Source organism: Benincasa hispida, chromosome 7, assembly GCF_009727055.1.
Source record: "Benincasa hispida cultivar B227 chromosome 7, ASM972705v1, whole genome shotgun sequence".
NCBI classification, from domain to species: Eukaryota; Viridiplantae; Streptophyta; class Magnoliopsida; order Cucurbitales; family Cucurbitaceae; genus Benincasa; species Benincasa hispida.
The window spans coordinates 4474339-4496217 of record NC_052355.1 but is presented as its reverse complement, the minus strand read 5'-3'; the positions used below and the strand labels follow the sequence as shown (position 1 = coordinate 4496217).

The window sequence follows — 21879 nt, the reverse complement described above, 5'->3', positions numbered from 1 at the left end:
AAAATTTAGCCGTAAATCGAGATTTCTATCCCGAAACATCCATCAACAAAAACATCCACAACCATTCATCACATAAATAGAATGCAGATAATAAAACCCACCATTGCTATAAAACAATTCAATACAAGAATGGAATTTGGAATAAAAAATCTACAACCTGGCCTAATACCAATTGAAGGATCTCTAATAAGGAGAACCTTGAATGGAAGCAGATCTTCTAAATTCCATAATTTATTGAATACAAAGTTTTACAGTAAACAAGAAATAAGATATGCATTTAAAATAAATTACAACATGCTTTAAAAGAAAAAGGGTTTTAAGAAACCTCACCTTGAAGACCTTTTTCTTCACAATTTCCCCCGAATGGATCACAAACTTCTTGAAGACCTTCTTCAAGAATAATCTCGAACCAAAACCTGGACACTACCACAATCGAAACCTTGGTATTCTCAGGGTGAGAATCCAGGAGTGGTGGGCTCTAACTATTTTGGTTAAGAGGGAAAGTTTTTGGTAGAGGTGGAAGAAGGTTGAGAACTCTATCACCAAACTCAAAAGATACAGAACACTTCTGTCTTTTTCTCTCAATCTTTCAACTCTAATTAACGCCAAGAACAAGAAGAAAACAATTTTCTTTTTATTCTCTTTTGCTAAATAGAATAATCACCCCCGCTAATGTGGGTGGAGAGAAAAGATGGGGAAGGGAGTTGTAACTCCCTTCCTTAATAATAATAATAACAATAATAATAATATAAATATAAATATGATAACTATCTCATCATATTATATATATATATATATATATATAATATATATATATATATATATATATAATTATATGTTATATCAAATATAACATATAACTATAGTTTTAATATTGTATCATATACAATATAAACTATAATTCTTTTCTCTATTATATGACATTTAATATAAATCATATTTATATTAAATTTAACAACTATGAATCCCATTCATAGAAAATATATTTGGATCCCATTCAAATATTTATTTCCTCCTATTAATCTATAATGTATCAAAATACATTATGAACAATTTTAAATCATATATAATTGAAATAATTTAATTATATCATATATAATTAAATCCCTCTATTAATTTGAACAATTCAAATTAATCCAAAAACTGATTCTCAATTAAGTTCTATTGAGCTACCAAGGGAACCTCATGGACCTATAGCTTGAAGCTCTGATGGTACATGAATAATTAATTAAACTCTTTAATTACATTATTCACCATCAGTTAACTGTCGGGCACTCCACTAAAGACCAATAGCTGCACTCTTCTCACTACAGATATATTTATGTGTCTATTGGATATAACCAATCAACAATACAGTGACCCTTTATAAATTGCTCGTAAGTACAACTAGGCCAAATTACCGTTTTTCCCCTGTAGTTACATCTAACTCCTTAAGTACCACTGATCCCTTTAATGAACAATAGATCATAGTTCTACTGTGACTAAACCCCTCTCGGGTCAGGAGAGGGTGTGGCGCCACATTGTTCAAGCCCCGAAATCAGCACTTAAGGGAGCAATTTATCTACTTACCCCTGCCTTGGGGAAGAAGTTAATTCCATCTTGTGTAGTTGTGTTCCCAGCTCCCCAATTAGATGAATCCCCAAAATGGTAGGCTTGTTGAGTCAGCGATTTGGCTACTCTCACCCATACAAATCAAAGGACGAACCTCATAGGCAGGAATTCATAACTCACTCAAGATTCAGGTCATATGATCTATGGTCATCTTGGTGAAATGTAAGCCTCTATTATGAACGGTGTTATATAATGAGACTAAACATTTCGTGGTCCGGTCTTATACAAACTCCTTTGTATAGAATATCCCTGCTCGCATTCTAATACATGAAAGATTAGGATCAGATCATTTGTAGCACTTTACAACAATTGTAACACCTATAAAGCGGGCCATACTCATAGTGTAACCAGGATAAGGTACCCAACCTTATCCATCTACTACAGACCATTTAGGTTATCACTTAAACATGATCCACCCGTATGTCTCCACATACATGTTTAAGTTACAAAGATAATCTTGGATGTTAGTTTATTGGTTTTTAGTTAATGCAACTAAAATATCATATATTTTATTGACAATGAATAAAATATCAAATATTTTATTAAATACATAAAGAGTTTGTTCAACAATGTTTACAAACTATAGGACTCTATGAGATTTAGAACATCAACCCCAACACTTCTGTGTCTATAAAAGGCGAAAGCCTTTAGCTTTTCATCCTGTTGAGAATGTCCTAGAACTCACAGTTCGTTTTAAACATTATATTTATCAATAATAATGACCTGTTGATTTTGCATCTTATTATGAAATCCAATAAACATATCCATGGCTATAGTCTGAATACTGTAACTTTATGTGGTGACATAAACAGGATCAAGTTGACAGTATATAGCCTAAATGGTCTAATAAGTATATGGACGAAATTGGGTATCTCATCCTGGTAACACTATTGGATGCAGCCCACTCTGTAGTTGTTACAAGAAGTTGTAAAGTGCTACAAACAACGTGATCCACAAATTGTTCATGTTGAAACATGTGAGTGGGGGCATCCTATGCAATGAGTTTGCATATAGACTGGACCACGAAAATAGTCACTTTTCTTTATAATGACTATTTACTGTTAAAACTGACTATTTCATTTATCAAATAACCTAGGTTAACTCGATCTTAATCCTGAGCTAGCTATGAACTCCTGTTTGTTCGAGATAATCCTTTGATCTGCAAACGGTGAGAGTAGTCCAACAACACTACTCAATAAGCTTCCCATTTTGGGGATAAGACCAGATGAATTGTTGGGGACATAGCCTTGCAAGATGAAATTCACTCCTACCCGATTTAGGGTTAGCAGATAGGTTATTCTCTTAAGTACTAATTCCAGGTCTTGAAAAATTGGGGCCCTGCCTTCTCATGATAGAGAAAGAACTATGAATCAAAATTGTTCATTAGAGGGTCAGTAGGAACTTAAAGAACAAGATGTATTCACAGGGGTAAAACAATAATTTTGACCTAGCTGTGATTATGAACAACCTGTGAAAGATCGACTTACTGGTCATGGTTATAAAGTGGACATAATGTATCTATAGTGAGGGGAGTTTAACTATGGGCTATAGTGGAGTGTCCCATTAGTTGACAAATAGGGGTTAGATCGATCTAATGAGTTTAGCCGATTAATCTCGAATCGTTGAAGCCCATGATCTGTAGGTCCGCGAGGTCCCCCTACTAGCTCGTAGATGGTTAAGCTTTAGAGCAACTTGAGAAATTAATTTGAAATGTTCAAATTAAAATTAAACGGAATAGGAAAATATATATTTAAATATGATTTAAATATATGAAGATGGTTTTGTGCAAACAATTAATTTAATTTTTTATATTAGATTAATTAATATTTTTTAAATTAATTTATGAAATTAATTTTAGAAAATTAATTTTTTAGTTTTAATATCAAAATTATTTTAAAATCAAGACTTTGGTTTTAAAGATAAAATTGAAAAATGGAATTACATGCACAAAATGGAAATGTGAGATTTTTCATTATCATCTTCTTCATGCTCACACAAAGCTCACTTCCTTTTCTTCATTAAACTCCAAGCATGAGCTGCAAGCCATGCACATTCCTTCTTTGCATGTTCATCTGCAATAAATAAAGAAGAATGGAGTGATTTGAAGGCATGCATTACACATAAATTTTGAGAGAAAATTTCAGCTGGAAGAAAGAGTTCTTCGGTAGTGTGCTGCTGTGAGCTTTTCTCTGTTTACATTGCTTCAAGTTGTTCTTGAGTCCCACAACTTGATCTAAAGCTCCAAGAGGATAGTGGAGAAGATCTTGAGGTAGTTCACAGTGATCTTTGGTGAAGACTGCTGCTGTTTGATCAAGATCTTGAAGAGTTCTTCAAAGGTATGATCTAAAACCCTCTTATTTAGATGAGCATGCTTTAGTTTTTGCCAAAATTAGTGAATTTAAATGCTTATGGATCCTTGATACTCCCGCTGCATGTCATTTTACTCTAAGACATACATATCATGTTTCGTTTCCAATCTTCATAAAATTCTCTCTCGAACCCTTTTCTTTTTATGTTTTTCGAGCAAATTACTCTGAAGAGTGTGAGTTTTTCGGTCGGTTACTGTGCATCTTTGATCGAGATAGTGTTATACTACTGGATTGTTTTATCCTGGGGACGACGTGGCAATAATATTGACCTACTTGCACACTTGGGCAGAGCCTTGAAACATCTTAAACAGAGCAAGATCCATGACTCGGCCTATAACTGTTGGGGTTGATGCCCTAAATCTTTTTAATTATTTAATAAAATATGAGATGCTTTATTTGACATTTAGTAGCATTAAACCCATAAACCAATAAACTAACATCCAAGGTTATTATTTGTAGTTTAAACATATATATAGATACATATAGCTGGATCATGTTTAAGTGATAACCTAAATGGTCTGTAGCAGATGGATATGGTTGGATACCTTATCCTGGTGACACTACGAATATGGCTCGCTTTATAGATGTTATAATTGTTGTAAAGTGCTACAAATTATTTTATCCTGATCATTCATGTGGAGACATGTGAGCGGGGGTATTCTATACAAAGAAGTTTGTATAAGGCCGGACCACGAAATGACTAGTCTCATTATATAATATCGTTCATAATAGAGACTTATATTTCACCAGGATGACCATAGGTGACATAATCTGAATCTTGAGTGAGTTGTGAACTTCTACCTATGTAGGCGGTCCTTTGATTTATATGGGTGAGAGTGGCCAGATTGTCGACTCGATAAGCCTACCATTTTGGGGATTCGTTTAATTATGGAGTTGGAAACACAACTATACAATACAAAATTCACTTATTTCCCAATGTCGGGGTAAGTAGATAAATTGCACCCTAAAGGATTGATTCTAAGGCTTGAACAATGTGTCACCACACCCTCTTCTGGCCCGAGAGGGGTTTGGTCATAGTTGGACTATGACTTATTGTTCATTAGAGGGATTAGTGGTACTTAAGAAATTAGATGTAACTACAGGAGTAAAACGGTAGTTTTGGCCTAGTTGTACTTATGAGCAATTTGTGAAGGGTCATTGCACTTTTGACTAGTTATATCCAACGGACATAGAAATATATATGTAGTGTGAAGAGTGCAGCTGAGGTCTTTTAGTGGAGTGCTTGACAGTTAATGGAAGTTGAATAATTTAATTAAAGGAGTTTAATTAATTATTCAAGTATCATTGGAGCTTCAATCTATAGATCCATGAGGTCCTCTTTGTAGCTCAACAGTGTTTTAATGAGAATCAATTTCAGATTAATTTGAATCGTTCAAATTAAATCAGGGAATTAATTATATGTGATATAATTAATTTAATTTAATTATATATGATATACTTAATATAATGTATTTGATACATTATAATCTAAAGTTTATTTGAGAGGAAACAAATATTCGAATATGATTCAAATATTAATTATGTGAATTGGATTCATATAATTAAATTTAATACAAATGAGATTTATATTAAATTTCATACATTAATTAGAGAATTAAAACTACGGGTTATATTATATTTGATACAATATAAAAGTATAGGTTATGTGTTATATATGATATAACATAAAATTAGAGATATATATATATATAGTAAGTTAGTTATTATATATATAATGTATTTATTTAAATTAGAATTATTTTTATATTTTAATTTAATTTTTATTTTAAATTCAAAGGGAGGGAAATAACTTCCCTCCCTTTAATACTTACTCTTAGAAAAATGTGAGAAGTGGGTGGTTTTTCTTTGATGAATGATCTACTTCACGAAAGATTTTGTTATAGGGGGTGCTATGTATGTGATCATTCTCAAGATCTCTCTGCAAGAAATTTTTCCATAGTCTCTCTCCTCCTCTCAATCTCACTCCCTCACCAAAAAATACTGCAAAGCCCACACCTCTTGCAGATTCTCTTCCCCTATAGACAATATAGAGGTATTTCTTGTGGTGGTGTCCACGGCGTTCTTGGTTCGAGGGTTCTACTTGTTCGTGATCAATTTGGAGAAGAGGATTTGTGAAGAGGGTTGTGAATTCTTCAAGGGTAAGCTTTCCTAAACCCTATTTTCTCCTAATTTATTATTGCATGCTGTAAAATTAATTTGTTTTATGCATAATGTTGTATTTTGTAAAACTTGTATTCTATGAAAAAAATTTTGGGACCGCTTCCGCACTAGACCTTCACCGGTTCCTTCAATAACGAGTTTTTGTTTTACAGATTCCACATTTCTGACGACTGTCGTTCGTAACTGTTTGCTACTGTCAAGTTTCACCGTCGGAGGGTAGCTTGTTCCAACATCTTAACTTTACACTTATTCTAGTGCAGGGGAGAGTTTTTGCCCTAATTTCTTTTAATGCTAAGGGAATTCCTTCCAAGTAATGCTTATTATTCATAATTTTGAGATAAAATAACTTGTATTTTTAAAAGTTATAATTTATATTACTGATATACTCGATATACTTGACTAATATACTTGATGAAGCATTTGACTAATATATTATTGATAAATTTGTCAATCGTGCACTCATTTATATTGATAAACTTGATAATGATGCACTAGTTTTTACTGTTAATGTACTTGAATAATATACTATTTATAAACTTGATAATCGTGCAACCGTTTATACTGCTAATATAGTTGATTGATATACCAATAAAACACTTGATTAATATACTGTTGATATACTTAATAATGATATACTTCATAGATTTAAAAAATCATTGAACTTCTTTGAACACAACAGACCCTGCCCCTTCCCCCCTCACATCTCTCATTCACCAAAAGGGTTACTGTCCACACTATTTGCCGTCAACCATCACTCCACTGCCATTCGATTGTCGATCCCCGTATTTCTCTCTCCATTTTTCTCTCTCTATCAATTCTTCTTAACAAATATGGAATAAAAAATGATCAGAAATTTACATTTGAGGTTCATCATATTTGCAAAAAATAAATATGGGTGACACCTAAAAAATAGCATATTCAAATCGTCACTCATTCCAAATAACCTTAAATTCATCATAAATGAACCATATAGGTGATACCGGCAGAAAGTTTTTATACTTTATTAAATTTACCTCCCTACATTTTCATATAGATATGAGTTCAAGGTAAATAGACATATGTATGCTTCACAGAATAATCTCTTATATATGAAAATCACACAATATGGTTATTGATCCATAAGTTGATAGGCTCTCTCATCTCGCTCATTTTGATATATCAAAACACAAAGTTTATTTATACTGCAGTCAGTGAATAAATATAATGGGTTTCAGTCAACTTGGAAAGAGGAGAAATATATATATATATATTTAAAGAAAAAAGGGGGAAAAAGGAAACGAAAAGAAAAGGGATGGTTAATTGAGAGAGAGTAAGAATAGGGAAGAAGAGGTGGAGAAAAGAAAGATGAAAAAAGGGCCATAGCCTTTAAATCGGTTGATTGGCCAAGAGTCGTTTTCTGAAGGCGCGATTATTGCGGTTAGAATTGTCTTAATTCTCAACACATTTTTAACTAACTTTTTCCTTTTTTAAAGATATGCATAACACAGACCTCAAAACTCTCCCCTCCAGACTTGTTCTCCCAATTATCTCATGATAATAAGACTCTCCAACCCAACACCACCTAGAAGGGAAAAAAAATAATAACTTTTTTATTAAAAAACCAACCAAAAAAAACGAGTCATAACAAAAAAAATAAAATAAAATAAACGTCTTCCCACTATTTCCCATTAATTTGTGTTGTGGCCTCTGGCTTGAACTAACCTAAGGCAGAGTTGTCTCTGCCTTAGCCATTAGCCATTAAGCAAATTCATCCATCATGGTGTTCCAAGATTTTGACCAAATCTCTGAACGCCGACGTGCCGAGAGGGCTCGTAAGTTTCGAAAAAGAGTTACCATTGCTGTGGTCTCGGTTTCTGTGATCCTCCTTGTCATTGCTGCGGCCGTGTTCGTCCAGGTTTCCTCCTCCTCCAAATCCACCACCAAAAATGGCAATAGCAAGAGCAGTAGCAGCAACGAAAACTCCAAAGAAACCGTGCCAGACGACGTGAAACAGGTGTCGCGCGTCGAGAAAATGATAACCATGATATGCAACTCGACAGACTACAAAGGCAAATGCGAAAGCACTCTGAAGGATGGCATCCACACGGATTCTAATTCCTCGGACCCGAAAGACTTGATCAAGCTGTCGATCTCAGCAGCGGCAGACGAGGTGAAATCTGCAGTGAAAAAGGCAACGGGGTTCAACTTCGCAACGGCGGAGGAAAAGGGTGCATTCGAGGACTGCAAGGTGCTGTTGGAAGACGCGGTGGAGGAATTGGAGATGTCTATGAGCCAAGTGAGCATTAAGAATATGGGAAAGCTGACGGCGAAAACGACACCAGATCTGAACAACTGGCTAAGCGCGGTGATGTCATATCATGAAACTTGTGTTGATGGGTTCCCAGAGGGGAAGATAAAAACCGAAATGGAGAAGGTGGTGAAGAATGGAAAGGAACTCACCAGTAATTCCTTGGCCATGATATCACAGGTGGCTTCTTTCTTCTCGACGTTCGAGATGCCCGAGGGAGCTGCGACACGACGTCGTCTTATGGCCAGCAATGGGTTCCCAACTTGGATGAACAGCAATGAGCGGAGGATGTTGAAGGGCGCTACCGCTGGGGATAAGCCAAAGCCTAACGTTGTGGTTGCCAAAGATGGCTCTGGAGATTTCAAAACTATTAATGAAGCCTTGGCTGCCATGCCTGCCAAATATGATGGACGGTAACGCTATATTTCCTCCGATCAGTAATTCATTTATTCATTATATATTTTAAATCGCAATATTTATCTTTTGAAAGAAAAAAACCAAAATTGCACCTAATTCATGCATCCATTTCTTTCACTCACTAAGAAAAATTAAAACATCGTATTCGAAACCTATATTGCATTTGACTTTAAAAAAAAAAAAAAAAAAGCAGGTACGTGATCTATGTGAAGGAAGGAATCTACGAGGAGACCGTGGTGATTACTAAAAAGATGGTTAATGTTACAATGTACGGAGATGGATCTCAAAAGAGCATGATCAGTGGGAACAAGAACTTTGTGGATGGAGTTAGAACCTTCCAAACCGCAACATTTGGTAATTATTAAGCATTCATTTATAGCATTAACCTTAAAGAAAAATGAAAGAAGAATTGGGTAATTAGCTAGGAGAATTTAATTTCTACATATATATATATATATATGGAATGCAGTGGCACTTGGAGAAGGGTTCTTCGCGCAGGCCATAGGATTCAGAAACACAGCAGGTCCAGAAAAGCACCAAGCCGTCGCGGCTCGAGTCCAAGCAGACCGAGCCATATTCTTGAACTGCCGGTTCGAGGGGTACCAGGACACATTATACGTCCAAGCCCATCGCCAATTCTACAGAAGCTGTCTCATAACAGGCACCATCGACTTCATCTTCGGCGACGCGGCCGCCTTTTTCCAAAACTGTAACATGATGGTCAGGAAGCCATTAGACAACCAACAGAACATAGTGACAGCACAGGGCAGAACCGACAAGCATGAAACCACAGGCATTGTCCTTCAAAACTGCAAGATTTTGCCTGACAAGACACTTGAGCCAGTGAAGTCCCAATTCAAAAGCTACTTGGGAAGGCCTTGGAAAGAATTCTCAAGAACCATTGTAATGGAGTCCACAATTGAAGATATCATTCATCCTGATGGGTGGATGCCTTGGGAAGGGGATTTTGCACTGAAAACCTTGTACTATGCTGAATTTAACAACCAAGGGCCTGGGGCTAAGACTGATGGTAGAGTCAAATGGCCTGGCTACAAGGTGATTGATAAGGACGAGGCTGCAAAGTTTACAATAGGAACTTTTCTAGAGCTGGATTGGATCGAGAGCACCTCCGCTCCTGTTCATGTCGGCCTATTTTGATATAACACAAAGAACACAAATCCTTTTTTCTCATTCTGTCCCTTGCCATTCATGCATGCATGCCTCTTCAATTTCTCTATATCCATTTTTTTTATTTCTAATTCTACTTGTACTTATACCTATACCACACCCATATACTCTTAACACAAAACTACACATCATTCCTTGGTAATTATTCAAAAAACTAAAACTTTTTCTTCTATATTTTCCATTTTTTTTCTTTAATTACAAATAATATGCGCACGACACACTATAATATCGGGTGGTTGGAATAAAAAAATTATTTAATGAGGCCACCCTAATAATTTATATTTAATTATTTATCTCTTAATAGCCATTCGGTGTGGATATATACGAAAAACCATTACAAGAATTTGTAAATTTAGCCATAATTTTCTGCAATTTACAAACATACTAAAAAATATTATTAGACCTGATTTCCATTTTTTATTATTTCAATTTTACCATTTTTGGTGTATACATGTATATTTAATATACTTTATGTTTGTTGTATTAATTGATTGATATATTTTATATTTAATAGTTTGGTTGGTTATATAATTGATATATCAAATTTATCAAAAATAAGTGTTAATGCACTTGTTATTATTTATGGATTTAATTTCAATCCTTATTGATTTATTTTTAAGTATTAATTTTCTAGTACATTATCATTAACTTACAATTGTTCAATTTGTTCTGTGGGCAACCATTCTAAATGTATGTTAACAAATTATTAATACATCAATGTTACACTTAATTAAAATTGAATTTTAAATGGGTGGTTATCTTCTATATTGATATATTAGAACCACGGTTCAAAATATCGATGCCGATAGAAATATCGATGAAAATTTCGAGAAACTTTATGAAAATTGATGCAAATTGTTATAATTAATTAATGAAACTTTGATTGTGGCTTAACTAAACTATAATTGACCATTTTAACCATCATTTCTTTAAAATAAGATAACATTTCGATATATATTATAAAGTCAAAGTCAAAGGATCAAAGTCAATTAAAAAGTCAACATTTTAAAATATGTTAAATTTTGGAAATTTCAATGATAAATTGGAGATGCTAGTGGCTTGTTGGGAAAAAATTAGACAGGAATTAAAGAAGAATTGAATGAAAAAAAAGGGTCGACTCGAGGGAGAAGGAGAAAATGGGAAATTTAGGGGTTTTTAGATAAAATTGTGTTTGTTCTTATCAAATTTGTGATTGAATTAGCCAGAGGTGGAAGATTTATCAGCTGGGAACGTGGACAACCGAAAACTGATGCTGGAAATCGACAAGGAAACTGAGTTTTTGAGGTTGAAGTTTTCACTGGCTTTAAAAAGGGGAGAAGAAAAGAATGGAATTAAGAGTTTTTGGTGGAGGGAAATTGGGCAAAACGGAGCTAAAACATCGAGGGAGATGAGAGGAAGGTCGTGAAGTATCTTGGGTAAAGAAATTTGGCCCAAAAAGTAAGGAAAACAAAGAAAAACAGTGGTGGCAAAAAATGGGAAAAAACAAAGGGACTCGGGTTTGAAGCAAAATTATGAAGTTAAAGGTCATTTCGAAGCTAGCGTTATATGGCAGTTAATTTGATTATTATTGGCAAAAATTTCTTAATTTGGAATCTAAAACTTCTCGCCAGAAAAACAGAGTATCGAGAAGAAAGTGGTCAATTCAGGGAGTTCTAGAGCAAATAGGACGTCCAAACTTTGAGATAAGATAGTTTAGATGACGGGTTATATAAATTAATTCTGGAAATTCTAGAATTTTGGAGGTTGGAGGTTGAAGAAAGAGTTGACATTCATAGGTTTGATTTCTATCTAACATCTATTGCCCGTCATTAAAAGCTGAAAAAATCAATTTTATGTTAATTAAGGTATTTTTAAGCTTGATTAGGGGTCCAATTGGTATTTTTATGATATTTTAAACCTAAAATTAGAAGAAATTGGGATCTAGTCAATTTTAAAGTTGATTAAAGGATTAATTTAATGTAAACCCTAATTAGGGTTGAAAATTAGGTAAAATTGGACAAACTTAAGATCAATTAAGGTGTTCTTAACCTTAATTTAAGTTCTAATAGATATCAATAGATGCTTTGACCTTGTGATTGAATTAATTTGGAATCTTAAGTTAATTGTAAAGTAATTTAAGGATTTAAGTTGAAACCCTAAAATTGGATGATATTAGGGTTTGGGAAAAATTAAGTGTACTCAAGCTTGATTTAAATTTATTGGTATCATTAAGTTACTTTGAGCTTAAATTGGATTAATTTAAAGAAATTAAAAGTAATTTAAGTAATTAAAGGGGTTTAATTGTGAGTAAAACCCTAAATTTTATGAAATTAGGGTTAAATTTTGATAGGAAAAACCTTAAAAATTGTTAAGATTTCAACCACCCAAATTTGGAGGTAAGTTTCTTTTTTAATTTAGTTATCTAAAATTAGAGCGTTGAGCTAAAATTGAATTATTGAGATTAAGATAATTTAATTTAAATTAAGTGTTAAAGGCTTAAAATTTGGATTTAATTCAATTGGTGGAGATTGAGAAATTTAAAATCCAGTTTAAGGAAGATTTGATAAGTTGTGGATTTGAAATTTAAAGTTGGTGGATTTATTTTGGGTTTAACTAAATTAATTAGATAAGATGCGAAAGATTTGAGTTTGATATGATATATATATTAACTAAACGAAAAAAATATTTATATATATATATGGNCGTTTAAAGAATCCTAGGGGAAGTATGCACTGAAACCCTCCCTTATCTTCTTCTTCTTCCTCACGCACGAGGACCCCCACACCAAGCCTCCCGTCGCCGAGCCGTCTAGTCGTCCGTCAGTTGTCGTCCCTGCTTCTTTGTGTCCATGGTCCGAGCCTCATGCACCAGATCTCTCCCAACCGTTCGTCATTGCAATCGGAGCGCCGCTCGTTCGCGCGTGGATCGCTGCTGCTCAGATCGAAGTCGTCAAACTTGAGCGAGCCATCGTTCGTCCGCTTGGTCACGCCTCTATTGTTTTTGCCGCTCGGTTTCAGGGGTCTGCCACCATCCAGCCACGCGTCACCATCTCCTCAGCGTTGTTGCTGTGGGTTTGCCGTCGCCGGAATCGACCAAATCTGCCGGTTTGGGTTAGATTGGAATCATTGGAGGGTTTTGGGGTGCTGTCCAGCAAAGTTCGTGACAGATTTCAACAGGATTTTGGTGAGGACTTGGGGTTTTTTTGGGTCAATAGGGATGTGGAGGACGCTGTAATTTAAGTTTCTAATTATTGGTTGTGGCCTATGTTCAGGTTGGGTTGCTTGTTTGAAGTTTTGGAGTGACTTTGGAACTAAAATCCAATTTAATAGAGCTTTTGGAGACCGAAATTTTGGAATGATTGTTGATCAAGCTTCACTTTGAGTGTTATTTGGAGTGTGTGCGAGAATTGATGAATGAAATTTGGGACTCTTTTGGATTGGTTTAGATTTTGGATTTTGTATTGTAGGTTCTATTTTGAATTCTTTGGTCGGTTACCGATTGTTTGTTTGGAGAATAATATTTGGACTTGCAATTTAAGGTAAGTGTTTTTCTACGTCCCTACTCCTTGGATTGTTTACTTAAGACGAACTAGTAGGCGAACCAATCATCCCTACTCCTTGGATTGTTTACTTAAGATTACTTAGATTGTTTGCTTAAGATTTCTTGGGCTGATAATTTATGATTGATTGAACTCCATGACTATGGCGTTGACTAACTAGATTGGAATGTTTATTTAGATTGATGGGATCGTCTATTTTAGACTGATTGGACTATCCGGTTGGACTTTATTTTAGTCTAATTAGACTATCTATTTTAGATTGATTGGACTATTTTGACCATGATGAATACTAAAATATAACACATGAATTATATGAAACCTGATACATGTTAAGTTATAGGGTTTCTATTAGCTTTTCTCATATGGGCAAGTGTACACTCAAGACCGTATATGTGCACATTATGTTTGATTTGTGGGCTTTCAGGTTACACACTATGGTTGATTCATGTTCCTTCGGGTTCATGTCTATGATTAATTTGTGGACCTTCAGGTTACACACTATGACTAATTTATGTTCTTTTGGGTTCATGTTTATGATTGATTTGTGGACCTTCGGGTTACACACTATGATTGATTTACACACTATGACTAATTTATGTTCTTTTGGGTTCATGTTTATGACCTTCGGGTTACACACTATGATTGATTTATATTCTTTTGTGGACCTTCAGGTCACATACTATGACTGATGCGTGTTCCTTCGAGATCATGTTTACGACTAGTATGTGACTCCTTCGGGATCACAATGATTGATATGATGGATGTACACTGATGCTTGGATAAATTAGCTAACAGGTAACCTAAAGGGATTAGTAGCGGGTCACTTATTGAGTATTGTTATACTCACCCTTCCCTTTTTTATGTCTTCTTTTAGGTAATGACAAGAATGGATCGGGGAGGGATAGACAGGATCTGTGATAGAGCCATATGGGGACATTAGAAATTGCTTCCACTCAGTCTATGGTTTTTCTTAAGTTAATAGAAAACAACAGAAAATTTTATTTTATTATTTTGATTAATTTCTTTGTAAATGATTTCAGGGACTCCAAATAAAGGTTTTATTTATTTGTTATTTATTAAATTTATAATTTTTTTTAAAGTTGTCTTTATTGTCTTATTGCATTTTACATGAATGGTCAAAATATTTTGAATGTAAATGTGCATTATGTCGTAACGACCCTTGTTAGAGTACTTGAAAGGTTTGGTCGTTACCGTGGGTATCAGAGCCTAAATTTTAGGTTGTATAGACTGACTTACGATGCAAGTTTTGGTTTTATGTTCATTATGGCTAACTACAGATCCTTCATTAAATGTTTTATGGAAAATGTTTTTAAAAGCCTTCATGTTTAAGCTTTATGTACTGACTGATTGTCATTGTTAGTTAACGACTTGAAAGAAGTTAATATGATAACTATTTGTTTTGATATTATGGAAAGGAAGAATGATCATAATAAAGGTCATTTGGCGTCAATTTAATTCATGGAATGATGGTTATAAGTGGACATATATTTCTGTTAAAAAATATTGAAACTTGATAGAACTATGAAGTGTTATAGAGTTATGACTGAAAAGAAAATAAAAAGATGTATTTAGTTAAGTCATAGAATAAGGTAAGTGAATTGAAAATTCACTGAGGAATAATATTAAGTTTTGTATTAAGAGAATAAAATTTGTGGTGCTATAAGAAACTTTATCATGAGGCACACATTCTTAGGTGTTAGATTAAAGTTGTTTTATAAGATAAGAAATAGGTGAAGAAGTGACTTCAGTTTTAATAAGGATTACTAGATGTTAGAGACAAAATGTTTCAAGAGAAATTTCGGAAGGATAAAAAGGTCATGATCACTTTCACGGTGTCGAAGTTGGTGGACCAAGGTAAGGTGTTTGGTTCTTCATATTACATGTCTAAAAGGAAGAAGGATTGCTAGTTGGGACATAAAGCGATAGTATGGGGAACTCTCTCCAGGATCTAAGTAAGATGAATTGGTCAAGGAAGACCAAGATGGTTGAAGTTACAGTTGACTTTAGATAGGAGAAAATGAGTTGTTGGATTGAATTATTCTTAAGGAACTTGATCTTGTTTATGTTTTGTTGTGACGGAAAGACTTAAGTTTAATTAACCATACCAAGAGGAAGGATAAACTTTTTGAAGTTTAAAAGCAATGTTATCTTGTGGGGATACTCTACTAAAGTTCCAAGTTTGGAATGGAATTTTTAAAATTTTGGAGAAGGTTATAAAGGGTCACATGTCTTGGTTTAGGGATTATGTTTTACTTGGAAAGTGAAAAGTGCACCTTGAAGTTGGTTTAAACAAGGATAAATGTGAAGAAAAATAAAAGTATTTAAGGAAAGATTTATTTAATTTGGAGAGAGAAATGAAAATAAATGTATTCAAGATTCTCAAATAGTTAAGAATGGTTTGGACTTTAAGACATGATATGGGTGGATTAAGGAACTCTTATCAAAGAGTACCTCTGAGCGGAAGCAAGATCGTTCCAAACTCATTGTGACAAAAATACCGTATTGACAATCAAACATACAAGTTATGCATTTAACAACAAATTATAGCATGCTTTGAATTTTAAACAACAAAGGAACGAGATACATACCAGTTGAAGAACTTTTCTTTGCTTTAAATCTCGCTTTTGTCAATCTATCCAATCTCGCTATTGCTGAGATCGTCAAGCCTATCATCCACCAAATCTCGTTGTCGTCCACCATAGAATGGACTCCTCACGAACAAGGCAACAATGGAGGATACAACCACTCGGAAACCTCGATATTCTCGGAGTGAGAATCCAGGAGGTTTGGGCTCTGTTGGATTTGGTAGAGGGAAGGAGGAAGGAACAATCGTTTACCACGACTAAGAAAGTGGGAGATATCGGAAGTCTATCTTATAGACGACTGCTTGATCGTTTAGTAAAAGGACACGATCGTGTAGTAAACTAGGGCTGATTGTTTAGATGATCATTTAGTAAAACGCTCGGGCATGCGATCTCTTAGAAAAAGCTCGAAGATCGTTTAGGAAAGATTATGCGATTGTTTAGGAAAAGCACGTGTGTACACGATTGTTTAGTAAAATTTAAGCTGTCGTGTATGCTCTCGGTTTGCTAGGCAATAGGCAGTGTACTAATCGGTGAGCGAGTATCTGATCTCTTGCAGAAATGAAAACCATTTTCATTTTATCCCCCAGTTACGAAAACTAAATGCAACCTCTCACTATCTCATTTGGTTACGGAGAAAAAACCGCCAACAATTATCTAATAATTGTTTAATTAAAAAATAAATATAACCATGTGATATTTATAACCTATAGTTTAATATCACATCAAATGCAACATATAAACCATAGTTCTTTTCTCCTCCACTAGATATAAATCATATTTATATCATTTTCCTTCGATTAATGTATTTCATACATCATGTCAACGATATCATATATAATCGAACTCTCTCTTGTCAATTTGAACATTTCAAATTGACCCAAAAACTGATTCTCAACTTGAATCCATTGAGCTACCAAGGGGACCTTATGGACCTATGCCTAAACTTTGCTTCCATACTTAGCCAATTTTTACTTGTTATATTATCTAAAACTCACCCTTGACTAAGTATTTCTAACACTTAGAATTTTCTTCCTCCATCTGCCGACTTTCTTTACCTCCTTTCATAATTTTACTTAACACGCTTGTTACTCACTTATGTAGGAAAAATGGAGTACGGGGTTTACAGAACCCGTCTTAGACAAAAGGTTCCTTTTAGATACACTTGTTACATATTTAATCTTTTATTAACAATCAATTTAATCTTATTAAACCAATTAAAAGATTAAACTAAGATTTCTAATTTTATTAGAAATGTGATCTTAGGTCTATCTTAATCATGTTTTAAAACCAATTTTAAAAGATGATTATTACCTAAGGTTTGCATGCAACTCTTAATTATTGATTTTAATTCTAATTTCATTTTGTTATAATAATTATAAATAAATCAAACAATTAAAACATTCATTGCATGCTTGACATACTTTAGTTAATCATAATATTTATAAATTAAGCTAAGGTAGTATCATGCTTCATGCAAGCACAATTCATTACTAACATATATAACAATTATATAATAAAGTAATGAATCAAACTATCGCATACATCCATACATTCATTCAACCATATATTATAACAATTATAATATGATGCATGAATATGCTATAAATGCATGCATACATATACTATAACATTTATAGTATATGATGCATGAGCATGCTATATAATTTAAATCATACATATACATATATTATAATACTTATAATATAAAATGATGCATGAATATAAATGTATAACCTATGGTGGGTTTTAATTCTATATGACGTACAATATGACATATAAGAAAAAAACATACATCAAATGTATATTTAAAACTAACAATTAATGGACTAGGATATGACACCTAAAAGGAATTTAAAAGCTAATTATTACAAGAATAAGAGTCAACTAGTTCAAATACAAGCGAACCAGACCTTGAACTGCTCGAACCGGACCAACCAGCTACCGATTGAACCCAAACCGCCCGAAATGACAAAATTGCGGTCAAACCAGGTGAACCACGAGTCGAACTGCACCAGAATTGGTTGGGTTTTTTTCGCATTATAGTGTTGCAATGCTACGGAAAGAACACAACGTTGTTCTTTGTCGCAGCATTGCAACGCTAAGGCACAGTGTTGCAACACTGCGAGACATTTCTATCTGGGCAGCGTCAAATTCCATTGAAATTTTGTCAGAAAAGGTCCCATTTTCTCCAGATCCACATCGAAAAAGCCATGAACGACACAAAGACACTCAAATACAGACCCTATTCCACATAATTATGCCCAAAACAGGGGCCTTTACAAACCAATTGTAAAAGAATAAAGCCTTAAAACTAAGTATCCTATCCTGAAACATCCATCAACAAAACCACATTCATCACATGAATCATGAACAAATTTAGAAAGGAAAAACCCAATAGCACTGTAAAATTTAATTAAAAAAATTTGAATTTGGGATCATAACAAATGCATCTGATACCAATTAAAGTATCCTATATTGAATGACCCTTGAGCGGAAGCGGGATCGTCCCAAATCTTAATTTTACAAAGAAAGAAATTTTACAGAATAAACAAACAAATTATGCAATTATAAAATTAACTACAACATGCTGAACAAAAAAATGTTTAGGGTTTCATGAAACTTTACCTTTGAAGACTGTCTTCAAGAAATTCAAGAAATCCCTCGATCTGCAAAACACGAACAAAGCCAAAATGTCCAATTGGGACACCACCAATTGGAGACCTTGGTATTCTCAGGTAGAGAACCCAGGAGTGATGTGCTCTGACTAATTTGGATTGAGGGAAGGAAGGAAAATAAGAGTTTTAGATGAAGAGAGAGGAGAGGAATTCAGAGAACCTTTCTTTATAAAACAACGTTCTACTTCTATCTCTTTTCCCTCATAGGTTAAAGATAATTAAAAACCAACAAACCACCCACTTACATGGGTGGAGAGAAAAGAGGGGGAAAGAGTTTCATTTAATTTCAATTAATTTTAAAAAAAAATAAAATCAATTTGTTTAAATTATCATTTAATATATATATATATATATATATATATATACGATTACTAACTTATCATATAATATATATATTAAACTATATATTATATCGAATATAACATATAACCTATAGTTTTAATATTGTATCATATACAATATAACCTATAGTTTCTTTTCTCTCACATATGGCATTTAATATAAATCACATTTATGTTAAATTTAATAATTATGAATCCAATTCATATAATCAACATTTGAATCATATTCAAATATTTGTTTCCTCTCATAAATAATATAATGTATCAAATACATTATAATAAATATATCACATATAAAAAAAAATAACTTAATTATATCGTATATAATCAATTCCCTCAATTAATTTGAAAATTCAAATTAATCCAAATACTGATTCTCATTTAGTTCTATTGAGCTACCAAGAGGACCTCATGGACCTGTAGCTTGAAGCTCCAAGGGTACGTGAATAATTAATCAAATTCTTTAATTAAATTATTCACCATTCGTCAACTGTCGAGCACTCTACTAAAGACCGACAATTGCACTCTTCATATTATAGATATATTTTTGTGTCCATTAGATATAATCAATCAACAATATGATGACCCTTCACAAATTCCTCGTAAGTAGAGCTAGACCAAAATTATCGTTTTGCCCCTGTAGTTACATCTAACTCCTTAAGTGAACGATAGATCATAGTCCAACTATGACTAAACCTCTCTCGGGCCAAGAGAGGATGTGGCCCTACATTGTTCAAGCCTTGGAATCAGCCCTTAAGGGAGCAATTTATCTACTTACCCCGACCTTGGGAAAGGAGTGAATTTCTTCTTGTGTAGTTGTGTTCCCAGCTCCTCAAATAGACGAATCCCCAAAATGGTAAGCTTATTGAGTGGATGATCTGGCCACTCTCACCCATTAAAATCAAAGAACTGCCCTCATAGATAAGAGTTCTGGTCCGGTCTTATACAAACTACTTTGTATATAATGACAAACTACTTTGTATAGAATATCCCCGCGCACATGTCTCCACATGAATGATCAGGATCAGATCGTTTGTAGCACTTTATAACAATTGTAACACGTAAAAAGTAGGCCATACTCGTAGTGTCACAAGGATAAGGTATCCAACCTTATCCATCTACTACAGACCATTTAGGTTCTCAATTAAACATGATCCACCCGTATGTCTCTACATACATGTTTAAGCTACAAGATAACCTTGGATGCTAGTTTATTGGTTTGTGGTTAATGCAACTAATTTTGAAATAAAAAATCATATATTTTATTAAATAAATAATAAGTTTGTACAATACAATTACAAACTATAGAACCCTACGAGATTTAGGGCATGAACCTTAAAACTCTCCCACTCAACCTAAAGCTAGTGAGGTGTACAATGTAAAAGTCAAACTATAATACAAGGTACACAAAACAATAAACTAGGGTACAAACTCCCATTACAAATCTCCCACTTGCCCTAACCAAATGTGGCTTGTCCTGTAGACATTTACTCTGCAGGTGACCCTCAAACACCTTAGTCGTGAGGGCCTTTGTAAATGGATCAGCAACATTATGCTTCAAAGCTATCTGTATGACGATCATGTCCCCTCAATGCACAATCTCTTGGATGAGATGATACTTTCGCTATGTGTTTTCTGCACTTGTGACTCCTATGCTCTTGGGAATTAGCCACAACACCACTATTGTGATGGGCTTTGACATGTCTAGAACAATTTCCAGATCTATCAAGAATTTTCTGAGCCAAATAACTACCTTAGCAGCTTTATAAGCCACTACATACTCCACCTCCACAGTGGAGTTAGCAATGCACCCTTGTTTGGTGCTTCTCTAGACTATTGCCCATCCGTTAAGAATGAACACTAATCTTGATGTGGATTTCCTAGAATTCTTATCAGTCTGAAAATCAGAGTCTATGTATCAAGTAAGGATTAAATCCTTAGAACCATACATGAGCATGTAGTCCCTCGTTCTCCATAGACACTTGAGGATATTCTTACTGGCGGTGCAATGATCAAATCCTAGATTAGATTGATATCTACTGACTATCCCCACTGCATAGTACATTTCAGATCCCATACATAACATCACATATATCAGGCCGCCAACAGCTGATGCGTAGGGAATTCGTCTCATTTCCTCAACCTGTTGAGGTGTCTTAGGACATAGCCGATTGGGGTTAGATTGGAATCATTGAAGGGTTTTGGGGTACTTTCCAGCAATGTTCATGAAAAATTTCAATAATATTTTGGTAAGGATGATAACGGGTAGAAATGCACGTTATTACAGTGCTATGTTATTAAACAATGAAGGTTTGCATTGATAAAATATGTCAGATTGCGTGCAAAAAGCATTAAGTTCATAACATTGCAGTCGCATGCGTTCATCGCATAGAAACAGTTAATATTTGTATTTTTATGCAAAATATGCGTTGTTGCAAGGCGGAAAGCACGATCACAAGAAATCAACAGACGAACACAACATTATCGCAAGGCTTTGCGGTGATTTGTGCTCGCAAACATCTACTCAAGAAGGATTGCCGCATAGAGCCGACGCAACTTAGTGGGCGCATCTGGGTGAAAGGCATAATTAATCATGATGGGATAGAAAGATGATGACAGTTGAATCCGAATTAAGTTGACAAGCCGCTAACGATAACAAGTACAAT

The 21879-nt window shown here is 34.2% G+C and overlaps 1 protein-coding gene and 1 long non-coding RNA gene across 3 annotated transcripts; both read left to right on the top strand.

Moving 5' to 3' along the window:
• The first annotated feature begins 7774 nt into the window (after window positions 1–7774).
• LOC120082030 (putative pectinesterase/pectinesterase inhibitor 45) lies at window positions 7775–10174 on the top strand. The gene is made up of 3 exons (XM_039037243.1): window positions 7775–8861; window positions 9059–9219; window positions 9335–10174. The coding sequence occupies exons 1-3, from the start codon at window positions 7918–7920 to the stop codon at window positions 10021–10023; spliced, it is 1794 nt and encodes a 597-aa protein (XP_038893171.1). The 5' UTR covers window positions 7775–7917; the 3' UTR covers window positions 10024–10174.
• A 2557-nt stretch (window positions 10175–12731) lies between these two features.
• Window positions 12732–14672, top strand: LOC120080912. Of its 2 annotated transcripts, XR_005482679.1 has the most exons (4): window positions 12732–13215; window positions 13304–13570; window positions 14263–14386; window positions 14466–14672. It is a non-coding gene; the product is annotated as an uncharacterized LOC120080912 (long non-coding RNA). The 2 variants fall into 2 exon arrangements; XR_005482678.1 differs by having other exon boundaries at window positions 13304–14386.
• The last annotated feature ends 7207 nt before the right edge of the window (window positions 14673–21879 follow it).